The sequence below is a fragment of the Ciconia boyciana genome, chromosome 10, assembly GCF_034638445.1.
Source record: "Ciconia boyciana chromosome 10, ASM3463844v1, whole genome shotgun sequence".
Taxonomy (NCBI): domain Eukaryota; kingdom Metazoa; phylum Chordata; class Aves; order Ciconiiformes; family Ciconiidae; genus Ciconia; species Ciconia boyciana.
The window spans coordinates 41,054,550-41,067,087 of NC_132943.1; the positions used below are offsets into that span (position 1 = coordinate 41,054,550).

General features: G+C 43.5%; 1 protein-coding gene across 4 annotated transcripts in view; it reads right to left on the reverse strand.

The window, feature by feature from the left end:
* Nucleotides 1-12,538, reverse strand: part of FN1 (fibronectin 1) — a 54,728-nt gene that overhangs the window by 14,881 nt on the left and 27,309 nt on the right. For 2 of the 4 annotated variants that reach the window (XM_072874059.1, XM_072874058.1), the window contains exons 20-31: nucleotides 11,669-11,935; nucleotides 9,992-10,086; nucleotides 9,466-9,634; nucleotides 9,076-9,162; nucleotides 8,117-8,308; nucleotides 5,515-5,787; nucleotides 4,283-4,465; nucleotides 3,215-3,304; nucleotides 2,385-2,654; nucleotides 1,873-1,989; nucleotides 1,262-1,426; nucleotides 401-556 (exon numbers count right to left, since the gene is read on the reverse strand). In XM_072874059.1, coding sequence (XP_072730160.1) covers nucleotides 401-556; nucleotides 1,262-1,426; nucleotides 1,873-1,989; nucleotides 2,385-2,654; nucleotides 3,215-3,304; nucleotides 4,283-4,465; nucleotides 5,515-5,787; nucleotides 8,117-8,308; nucleotides 9,076-9,162; nucleotides 9,466-9,634; nucleotides 9,992-10,086; nucleotides 11,669-11,935 — 2,064 coding nt within the window. The remainder of the gene's footprint in view (nucleotides 1-400; nucleotides 557-1,261; nucleotides 1,427-1,872; nucleotides 1,990-2,384; nucleotides 2,655-3,214; nucleotides 3,305-4,282; nucleotides 4,466-5,514; nucleotides 5,788-8,116; nucleotides 8,309-9,075; nucleotides 9,163-9,465; nucleotides 9,635-9,991; nucleotides 10,087-11,668; nucleotides 11,936-12,538) is intronic. The other 2 variants (XM_072874061.1, XM_072874060.1) reach the window with 1 other exon arrangement.

A 12,538-nucleotide genomic window follows, 5' to 3' on the forward strand; every position in this document is an offset into this window, starting at 1 on the left:
ATGGTAACGAGGTCAAGCCTGTAGCATACGTGACTGAGTCTATGCTATGACCAAGGGTCACATTATGTGGCCTTCAGAAGGATTTCAGAGGACTTTTTGCCGGATGCTAGAAAATCCAATGGCATTTCTTTGAAATCCAGGTGCCTTTCAGAGACACTGAGGTTGCCAAGAACAAACCTTTGCAGCACAGTGGTGTCAAAGACATGTGAAGCTTTCAGGGCAAAAATCCACCCTCGCTTCTCCTGGATGAGACCCAACTGAAGTCAGCAGGATGGCAAAAAAAGGTACAAGCAGGAGAAAGTTTGGCTTCGAGCATATGGCTAATGCCTGATAGTGTTGATTCTAGTGGTCACATCTTGCATTCTTTACAGATCTGGTGAAGGATGTCATGTTCTCTTACCTGCAGGGACATTTTTAGTTTTCGTGGGCCCATGTCCTTTCTTGGGGACAGCTGTCACCCGATACCCTGTGACTGGGGACGTTGAAGGAAGCCATCTGATGCTGATACTATTGTCCTGGACGTCGGTGACTTGCATCTGGGATGGTGTGTCTATTTCTGGGCAACAAAAATAGTTTTTTCTGAGTATCTTGGTACAGGAAACCCTTCCTCCACTGTTACCTCCTAGCTAAATTTTACTCTGCTCTTCCTTTTCTAGGCTGTGCTTCTTAGAACAGAACACACATGTTGCTATTTATTTGTCCCTCATGCTAGCCCAGAGCAAAAAAGGCTTAACGATGATGTGTGGGTGACTGACCTCATATCAGTGTTAGCTGAGGATTTTTGTTGTTTTAAAGGCTACGAAATGCCTTTATCTGCAGCTACAGTAGGAGTAGGATTAGGCTATATCCAGATCAGGAGTGAGACAACAGTCCTGGCGTTAGAAAGTCAGCTCTCATCAGGATCACATAATGTGACAGTGCACTAGAAGCACCAGAGTTAAGCCAACAGTGACCCCATGATATGAGAGCCCAACAGGATTTCCACTCTGCAATAAGCAGTCAAATATTGCTTGTATCCCCATCTGGACTCCACAGGGTCTCCCTCCTCCAAAAGTTCAAGTCCACGATCCCCTTCTGTGTCATGTCATTATCATGCTGGGCCACCACGATACACAGCTCCACTGCAAATGATGGGCTTACAACATAGCCCATGACTTCTAAAAGAAACCAGGGATCAGTGATACAAATTTATGGGGATAAGCCAACACAAAGCTGTAGGGGGGTTTTGTGGTTTTTTTTGTTTTGTTTAAACAGGTCTCACCTGTTTTGTAGGTGACAGTGACTGGCTTGCTGCTGGCAGGGCTGTCTCCACGGCCAGTTACAGCATACACGGTGATGGTGTAGTCTACACCAGGTTTGAGGCCAGTGATGGTAGCAGTAGACATGGTGCCAGGCACCGTAAACTCCTGCACAGGGCTGCTTCCACCTAAGGAGGGTAGGGTGGAAAAAGAAATGTAATGGATCTCTCAATTACACATTTTAAATCATTACAAAAACCAGGACAATCCTATATGCATCAAGTTGAAGACAGGAGCCTGTTGGTTTCAATGGTTCTTGGGTCAAAGTCTTTTTCAGACCAACCCAAGGAAAAGAATGAAACATCTACACAGAACCACCTCTAAAATGACTGGAGTGCTCCAGGTGCTCTTTCTTTTTGGTAGACCAAAAATGATTTGCTCCCCTTTAAAAAACAAAACAAAACAAAACGACACCTATATTTGACAATCTTCCCTTATATGCTGCAAGAATCTCAGAGATACAAGAGTTTTTTGTCTGCTACAGTCAAACTTGCCTTTGCTATTTGCTGTGGCTTTCTAATGGCCTCAGAATAGAGTTTCTGGTCTGTGTCTGGTGATAGCAGCCTGCCCTCACCTGTTTCACCATAAGTGATCCGGTAGTATCTGACTGTCACTGCAGGAGCATCCCAGGAAATCACAAGGCTGGTCGGGCTGGTGGGGGTGACTTCCAGGTCCCTTGGAACATCAGACACTAGAAAAACAGAGAATTGAGAGAGTTTAAATGCAGTTAAAGTACATCAGCTACATATTCCACCTATCATACGGTGCTCCTCTGCTGCTCATCTGCCTTAGTTTTAGCCCAGTGCACACACCTTTCTACAAGCGACGTATCTGGTTAAAAGCCATCCAGCATTGGACTGGATTTAATGAAAAAAGTTCTGCTGGCCCTAAAGACAACTGACTTGATCTGAAAGTAGCATAGGTCCTCCCACCTTTTTCTAAATCAGGCCCTACCTCACGTATCACGTCCTCATGAGCAGAGTTTCACCATCTGGTAGGGAAGATCTGGTTTAATAGCAAATACTTTGCTAGAGGACACCCAAAATCCTCACGGTAACTTTTACCCAGCATTCTCTCAAGGCTTACCTGTTGTTTGTTGGCCGACCAAGGGCACACTCTCCTCCCTGCCATTGATGGCAATGATGCTGACCACGTACTCAGTCCCTGGAAGCAGGTTGGTAAGGGTGATGGAGTTCCGTGAGGGGGGCACGCGGTCCTCCTTGGGCCTGCCAGCACCATGCTCTGGGTGATGCCGGATTTTGTAGCCTGTAATGGTGGCACGAGGAGCAATCCAGTGGACGGTGAAAGAGTTAGCGGTTATATCCGAGAAGTCAAGGCCAGTGGGGGAATCAAGACCTGCGTATTTCAAAGAGACAAGAGACTTAGCTCAACTGAGCTACTGGTCATGGTTCATTAAGCTCAGTACCATGACACTGCCAGATCCTAAGCCAAATGCTATTCAGCCATGGAACTAAACACATGCGTGTTCAGGATCAAAGTGAGATAAACAAGCACTGGAACATGACTGCAGGAAAAGAGTGTATGGCACACGCAGACAACACAGCATAACCACCACACGTGACCAGCGAACTCCGTTACACAGTTATGAAACAAGGAAGACTCAGTGATCGATATGATAGGCTCTGCCTAGGCTTGCTCTCAGACAGACACTGTTGGTATATTCACACCAAGGTCTACAATGCTCTATTTAAAACCAACAGACGTTCTGGCTCTCGGACACAATGACATGTGAGATTTCCTAGCGTCTCCCAAGATGTGCATCTGCATTGCTCTTTGGTATCTAGCTGATGACCCATCAAGAGATGACAATACACAAGAAAGAGCAACGAAGTCCCATTAATGAATCCTAATGGATGGCATTAACCGCACATATGTCTTAGGCTGCGTCTAAGTACCTGTTTTCTGGATTCCAGACAAAGGTGCACTCTCATGTTGATCAGAAACGCTGTAGACTCTCACCAGATATTCAGTACCAGGGAGCAGATCTGTGGAGTTTTAAGGACAGGAATTTAGACATATTTCTTTACTAATAGCTAGAAGTCACTCACCCTACACAATTTTAACTGTGTTTCTTAAGGGAGGTAATCAGGTTTTGCTTGATGGAAGATCTGAGCCTCCCGGACAGTCAAAAATTTCAGTCAGTTCTTTTTGTGGCATTACGGTTGATTGCAATGTTTTAGCCTGAAGGAGCATGGTATCCTGTATCATTGCTTCATTAGTTTGTGGAGACTGGCTAGAAGCAATTAGTTTTCTACAAGGTCCCTTCTAGTTATCTAGTAGTTTAGTTATGCACCATGTCAAAGCTTTAGCTGACATAAACTGGAATAGGGCCAAGGATTTCCAGCACAGCTATTCTAACTCAGATGAGCTCCAGCTCTGGTCTCTTATTCTGAAAGTGGATATTGTCTCTCACTCAACCATCCTGATTCTAGGACAGGTAAAAAACTTCAAACATAACACAGCTTTTGCATCAGCAAAAATTAATGTCAGCTTTTTGAAAGTGCCCATGTTTTGTTGCTGTGTCCTTTAAGGTTCCAAACAGTGTTTATTTTCTGGTTCCGAGCATACAAAGCCAAAGGAGCAATGACCTTTTGCACATTCGGATCCTCTCCCTGAATGTCTGCACTGCAAGTCCTTGACATTTTTGGCAAACCAGGTGAATAATATTTATTTACTCTTAATACCTAACCAGGCTGCAAATCAAAGCAATTGCCCCATACTCTGATTCATCACTGTCCTTGGATTGATGGGGAAAACTTTCCTGTGGTTTGGCTTTAACTTGGGTAAAGCAAGTGGCCAAACCCTATTTAGTGTGAGTTTGTATGAGGCTACTTTGACATCAGCTTAGATCAGCTGAGAATTTGGCCAGTTACACTTCCAGTAAGCAATTTTTCTATTGCCTCATCTTATGTCATGTATAAGGGGCCTCATATTTGTTTGACTTATGTAGGTAACCCACTTACTTGTTAAGATCACCATGTTGTCTGAGGGTGAAATTGTCAGCTCTGCAACGTCTTCCTCCTTCTTCACAGGCGAGTAGCGCACCAAGAAACTGCTCAGCACGATGGAAGTTGGTGCGGTCCAAGTCACTCTCATAGTATCAGGCCCCACATTAGTGAAGCGGAGATCAGTGGGAGGAGGCACAGCTACATAGCAAAGAACAAATACAGCTTAGTTCTCTGATTCATAAAAGTTGATCAAGAGGTATGTTCAGGGAATCACCAGAGAAAGTATCTCATGCATAACAGACTACTGTGTCAGACCCATGCAAACAGACTTCTAAACTACATTGGGTTCTACTATAGTTAAGAGAAGAATATGTCTGTACTACTGTCAGGCTCCTTTAACCTCTTGGCAATTCCTGATACTTTAAATACACCCTGCGGGGCTAATTTGAAAACAAGGTAGCAAGTTTCAGTAACGTGCTTCTTGCAGCTGGATTTCATATTACAGGTGCGGAGCCAAGAGAGGTTTAAAGTTGCCATACAGCAGCTTACAGATGGAAAAGTAATCTCATCTAGAATTCATACATGCACACACAGGAGAGGAGAGGGTATATCACTAATTTCCTATGACTCTACTTCTACTCGTGTCGAAGGATTTACAGCCTCAGGATTTTCAAACACAATAGGATTTCATGCAAGAACCAGTTTTCAGCTCGCTTTCTGCTCATGCACTATAGAGACCCTTGACGGCGTGGCATGGCTGTCAATGGCATGTACTCAGGGAGTGGCGTTTCATCTGCATCCTTTGGGGCATTGTGGAAAGAGTGGGGCCACCACTGAAACAGACTGCTGGAAGCTCAAATAGTTATCAAGGCTGGAGGGTGTCTGCTGAACTGCTCCGCCCTTTGGCACTCTTATTTTGGGGAATCACAGTTTAAAAGTCTGGTGAATATACAGCTCATGTTTCAGGCTCTTGATTCCAACTGGATGCCGGAAATCTGAATAGCAGAAGGTGAATGAGCCTGGCAAGTCTGCAGGCATTCACAGTATTAAAGTGCCTCAAATCAGAAAACTGAGCAGCGCATATCCATCCCCAGCTGCCATTCAGAAAAAGGAGCGAGCCGGGTCTGTCTGGCTTCCCCCCAGTGAGCGGCTCGATTCCTCTTTGGACAAAGCCCCATCATCCCAACAGCCAGTGACAGCATGAAACACCGTTCATGTCACAAAACACAGAAGTTTTCAAAATTCACCCGTTTGCTGTGTCAGAGTGGTAGGGGCGCTCTCTCCGCCATTAATGAGTGTGATTACACTGATGTCGTAATCAATGCCCGGCTCCAAGCCTGTGACTGTGTAGTATCCTACTGAGGAGTCCACAAAATCTTCAAAAATAGGGACACTTTCTCCTGCCGCAACTACTGTGATGCGGTAACCAATAATGGTGGAGGCATTTAACGGGGTCCACCTCAGGCCGATGCTTGAGTCAGTTATGTCAACAAAGCTTAGGTCAGTGAGTTGGGGCACCTCTAATGAGTTAAAGAGCAAACAGGATAGGCAAAGACATACAGAGGCAAAAGAAAGACAAGGGAGAAAAAAGCAGTGTTCATCACTATTAACATTGACAGAACTTTAGAAGCAATTGCGGTGATATGCAGAATTTCTCTTGGGGTTTGGGGGAAAAGGAGGTTTTTTGGTGGTTTGCTTTTTGGTTTTGTTTTGGTTTTTTTTTCTTTTAATATTGTACCCTTCAATGCAGTCTCCAGCTGCCTTCCCAGGCAGACAGAAGCTGAAACCCCGATCCCCTGAGATAATGCACTTCCACTTTAGACATACAATTTTCAAGAAGGCCTACAAGAATCACTTAACTTGCGACAAATTTACTTTGAGCAGTGATGAGCCATAAAGACCCACCATTTTCTGATGAAAATAGAAACAGAAAAAACATACCTTTTTTTTTTTCACGTAGAAAACAAGAGATCAAAGTCTATTAATGTATAAATAAAACTACTCCTCTGAAATATTAGTTGATTGACCCTCTAGAATTTTTGTCTTGTTCGAATGGTAAGTCTAACTTTTATCATTGGGATCATAAAAACATCAACCTGTTTGAAGGGGCTAAATCAGCCCATACCCTCAGCTGGTGAGAACCGTCACAAAGCTTCAGGGGTGACCATCCACTATCTGAACTATTTACACTGGACCTGGAAAAAAGTCTCAAATCCCTGTAACGGCTTGAGGATCTGGCCCGGAATTCCTCAAGTTCTACTTACCACTAACTGCTGCAATATATATGCTAAAAACAGATGATACGGAACAGTGAGTAATAAAACACTTCCTTGGAAAGATGGCAAATAGTTAAAAATGACCTTTAGATTATAAGTATTCTGTAAGAGCGACAATGTCCCCATATTCAGAGGTTATGCCCAGCACACGATATGGCCAAGAGGCTGACTTGATTTTTTGGCTAAAGTGTTCAAAAATCTCAGAACTGAGCCACTGAATAAAGATCTTCTTCTAGATATTGCCTAAGTTTCTGTATGACAAACAAGCACAGCTGCGACTGTTTTCCCTATGGATATTATTCCTACAGCAAAGTTGTTCTTTTCCTGTACGTTAGGACCAACAGAATTGGGCAAGGGGTGGGGAATGTTAGATGCATCTTTAACTGACAATGGCCAAACCCTCAGCTGCTCAAGTCAATAGACTGGTATTGATTTAAGCCACAAGATTTGGCTATATAACTTTAGCAGGGTGATCCTGAAATCAGTGGGAGCTAACAGATGCTCTTCCTTCCTCAGGATCAGACACCAGTAGGTGAGTCAAAGATGCAGGACTCTGTATCCATTCTGTTGGATCATTACACATTAGCTTGAAAAGGAATTATGGGACAGTAATATTGCAAAAGACTGGCTTTAATAACAGTGGTTATGTTCTATTTTAATGTCTTTCAAGGAAAAGACTTATTTTACAGAATAGATGCAAAAAAATGCCAGTTTTCTGTAAAATCATTGTTTATCCACATGGAATGCATGTACCATATCACCTTTAAAAGAGTGCTAAAAGCCAGAGACATACATTCTTAGCCTTCCCTCACCAAAAGATGGTAAAGGGCTAAAGCTATTACTGCTTTAATTATGCAGTATCACAGTATTAGTTCACTCCCAGGGAGCATACAGCACTTCAGTGAAGCATGGAAATTTTAAAGCAGTGTTATAAGAGCAAGCAAACACAGTAGCTGGCATCATTTCAGGGCTGAGCAGAAACAAAAACAAACAAAAAAAGCCCTCACAAAGGAAAATGAAATGAAACCATTTGGGGAGATGCATATTAATTTTGCTACTGTGGCTACAAAGGTAGTTTCTGCAGTCATCTCAGCATGTAATGTGAGGTGGCACACACCACTTGGTGTCCTAGAAGTGCTACAGTGATGGACCTTTCAATCTCGGCTTTCCTCTCCATTGTGCTGAAGTGATCTTCTGCCACTATTGCTGCCAAAATTTCTCCTGTGCTTGCTTCCCACTCATACCTCTCTTCACCTGCTTCCCATTCCCACCAGCTGTGCTCCAAGTGCCAGAGCACTGCAGGACCAAGTTAAATCTCCACTGCTCTTCAGCTCAGTGTACTGATACAACAGATCCATCTCTTTACCACCACCCTGTCAACAGACAACGTAGGCTACCCATGCAGAGACGTACACGGGTATAAAAACTGCTCTGTCACATGCTGGCACATGGCTATTCTGCTCCTAAGTCTAAGCCCTCTGCCATCAGACTAATAGGAGTTCTGCAATGTAGAGCTCTCGGGCTCAGCAATTTGACTTTAAGTAGCTAAAACTGCTGTTCATCCTTTCATTACCTTGTGTGATGGTTTCAGAGATGGGGATGCTCTCCTGGTCGTCCTTGACTGAGTAAACGCTGACATTGTACTCCACACCAGGGTTTAGGTTTTCAAAGGTGCAAGTGGTCTGATCTGCACCTACTACTTCCTCCAAGGTAGAGCCCTGCTGCCCATTGGTAGGAGCACTGGTCACTCGGTACCCACTGATGCCTGAAATACAGATATACCAGTATGCAGTAATCTCATGCTGTATTGATTTACATCAGGCCTCAGTATAAACAACTGAAGCAAACACGTTACATTTTACAAGTGATTTGGCCACCCTGAACCCAGGACGCAAGAGGTTGCTTTGTCAAGCACCCAAAATGAGCTTCCCAGGAGCTATGCCCCACTCACAGAATAGTTTCAGTTCCCTTTGAGACCTTACCAAACTGAAAAATCTCATGACACGTCAAGAAAAGATATATCTACTGACTGAGAGTGGGGTTTTCAAAAGCTTTCAATTCTTGTTTTATGGAAGTCAGTTGTACAGCTTCCATCAGCTATTGTTGGAGAAGAGTTAATCATGAACACTTTCAGATCTTCCATGCTTACTCTCAATGACATGAACTCATTCTTCACTGCCAGCAATCTTTTTGGTCCATTTTGCTTTCCTTCCCTTGGACTTTTTTTTAAACCACTGGGGATATTTGAAGAAATCCTTCAAATATCTAAACCAGCTGAAATATTTAAACACATTCGGGCTCCAAAACAGCATTTTGCATGGAATGTAAATCATGAAGAGTCGTATGGCAACCTATACTTAACTGTGAATTATATCCTTGGATATATCTAGAAATATGTACGTTTTTCCTTAAATGACTCAAGAGCAAGCTTCCTATCAAAGTCTGCTTAGTGAACTGCAAGGCACTGCAGAACAAACGTTAGCATTCTGATACAACAGGAGGTTCGAGCATAGTGTGAGTTCCCATAGTTACCTGGAGTTGTGCTCCTATCCCAAGAGACTACCAGGACCCCAGTATCAGGATTGGGCTCCAGGCGCAGGTTGGTTGGTGGAGACAATGCTGCAAGCATTCAGAAAAATGGGTCATTTATGGCACGGAGAATCACGCCAGCTCCCTGTGCATCCCTTCGCCCCACATTATACCCTCACCCTTCAGAATTAGCTAAAAATATTCTCCTGAAGTTGTGACCCTGCACTGCGTGAGCTAGTGCTACTGCCACCTATGCATCAAAGAAAAACACCTTCCAGACCACGACAGGAGGAAAAGACTAGAACTGACTCCCAGGAGACAGCTGTTGATCTGAGGAGCACAGAGGAAGCAAGTAGAAGGAGGAATAATTGTGGAAAAGCAAATGTGTCGTACGTGTAGTCACTCTCCTGATGATTGGAGTCTCTCTCTCCTGGCCGTCCATCAGGACTGTGAGGCTGTAGGTGTACTCCACTCCAGGGGTCAGGCCAGATATCACGATGCTGCCAGAATCAGAGATGACCTCTCGAGGAGCCTCTCCACCCTGGCTTGGGCGCACACCCAGCTGCAGAGAAGCAGCAAAGTTTGCTTTTCAGTCTCAAATACTCCTATCCCAGCTAACTACCAGCATCCTGACTTATCATCCAACATGAGTATCATGGGCCTTTATGCTGAATGCCAACTGTTAATCCTGTAACTTGTGTTTTAGATGTTCCACTGATGAACTTGACCTGAAGCCCAGAGGACATGCTTGCATTGACCTCTGTGACCTAGACCTGCCCCCTGTAAGCAGCACGTCTTTTGCACCTCTTTCCTTTGTGCTACTATCTTCACTACAGTCCATAGTAAACAGCTTTAATCTGTCCTCCCTATCACAATGACGCAAGAGGAAAAAGAAACATGGGACCTGAGTTTCCCCTACCTTGAAACCAATCCTTGGGGCAGGTGTCCAGGTGATGACAATAGAAGTCTCAGTCACTTCTGTGTTAAAAGGAGGAACAGAGCCAACAGGCTGATCTGTGAAGTGAATTGACAGAGTTGAAGTCTAGCTGCTGTGATGGCACCAAACGGTTAGAAAACCAGCCTATAGCAGTCCAAATAGCACGAGGTATGTAATAAGATGCTGAACTATATTACTTTTGAAAATCTAGTGATTTGGGAGGGATCTGACAGACAACTTCTGTCTGCTGCTGGGCTTGCTAGACACGGTATGCAAGTGGTCTAATCGTAGCCAGTGGGGTTTTTTGTTCCTGAGGAAAACGAAAATATTGAACTGGGTCTGGTAAGTCCTCTATGCATCCAGCCCCAAGAATTTGGGGAATATTGTTTTTGGCATGATACCTAAAGTGTTCCTCAAAAAGCAGCTTATTTTCCTTCACCCACCATATGCCATTCAATCAGCAGAACAGCACACCCTTGTCTGACATGCGGCTGTCCCAGCTAGGACCATCTCATCCTTCACCAACATCTTCAACTCTTTTGAAGTTGGCAGAGTTAAAGGGAGCTCAAAGTCAACCTGAGGAATCTGCAGTCTCATTGATATCTGTCAGGAGCATCACACAGAAGCCAAAGCCTTTGTGTACCCCAGAATCAGTCCAAGTAACTCCACTGAGTTTAATCTGAATTGACCTTGTTATTAATGAAAAGACTTGGTTTATTAATCTATAGTCAAACTGGACTAGTTTCATTCAGATAAGCCAGAATTTGAAGGCAATATTCATCTAAGATATCCAGTCATATCCTAATTGAGAAATATGTATAGATAAGGCTGTCTGTCAGCAAAAAGCACCTTGCCAAGGTCAACAGTGCTACTCTGATTAGAAGTTTGAACCCTTATTTTAATTTCACATTGTTCTAAAAGAAACCACATTCTCTTTTGAAAAGAGGATGTGGTTCTGGGCTTGGATGGCTTTGAGTTTTGCTAGTTTATATGACTGTTTCATCATTATTTAAACTGTGAACCTATTTGTTCTTTCTAGAAGTATGTGTGGGTTCTCACAGAAATCCCTTTCCTCCCAAAATTTGTTTAATATTTCTTCCAAGCCAGCAACACAAGTACAGATGACCAAAATCTAAAAAAAAAAAAAAAAAAAAAACCAACAGAGGGATAGAATGCAATGTTTGTGTCAGTTTCTGTAACTGCAGTTGAGCTGCCTTAGATGGTATGGTTGGGCTTGAGAAATGACTGCCTTCAGCTTTATACAAATGACAGACTAATTATTCATTGCCCATTCTAAGGGAGCTGTTTGCTTTCCTTGACTTGTCATGCCAAAACCAAACAACTGGAAAGATCAAGTAAAATTAAATTTCTTTTTCATTCAGGTCAACAAAAACTGAGGTACCAGTAGTAAGTTTTCCCTTTTGTTTTTAATCACCAAAAAGCTGAAATATATTTTACTAAAAGCTTTTTGATGCAAATAACTCTCTTTTTCCTGCCAAATAGTTCAGAAAGAACAAGGAATATTTCCCAAGCAGTTCTGCTGGAATGCTACTTCAAAAGGCTTCTTCTGTAAACCCATTCACAATAGCCACTTTCAGCACAAGTTTTGAAGAAAGGCCAGGGCGTTAGGGAAGAGGAATATGTGCCTTTTATACTTACAAGTTGTGAAGACTCCAGTCTCTCTGGCGCTTTGCAAGTTGTCTTTAACTGCCACAAGGTACACGGTGTACTCAGTGCCAGGCTGCAAGTTCCTGAGAAGGTACTTGGTGGCAGAAGGTCCCACATTGTAGGTCCTTGGTTGACCTCCTCTTGTGGGTCCTGCAGTCAGCCGGTATCCTGTGATCACAGCACGGGGCCGCGTCCACAAGACTAACACTGAATGCTCCGTGGTATTGAGAAATCTCAGGTTGGTGGGGGCATCGAGCTCTGGGGAAGAAAAAGCATAACATGCATCAATTTTCCAGCTGAATCTCTACTTCACCCCTACTTCCAAAGCACGTCCATTACCATGCAAAACACATGGATGTATAATGAGGTTGTTGAGCCTGTATTTCTCACGTAGGGCACGAGTGTAACAGTACAGAAGAGAGAAGGAGGGAACTATGAGACACCTGGAAATCGAAGTGAAATAACTATATCCATGCCTCAGTGCCATCCCATAATATGCTGGGCCAGGCAGACCTGCACATTCTGGGCTGCGCCAATTTGGGTCGCTGCCATATGTGCCATCCCATGGGGAAGTCAGGCTAACGGTTGAGGCAAGACAGACGAACCCAACCGCACTCAGGAATTTCAATAGTTTCTCATGAATGCTGAGCATTTTTTAAAAATCAGCTTGGTTTAGATTTGTCAGCATAAGCACAGAAACCTAACTTTAGCCCTTTTTCGTTAAAAAGATTTATTCTTTTAAATCTTTGCCCAGTCCTACTCCCTGCCCTCTCAAAATCCCTTCCCAAAACAAAACACCCCCACTTTGTCATTTTAATGTAAAAAATAAATAACAGTCAGCGACTTTCTGCAGAAAACCAG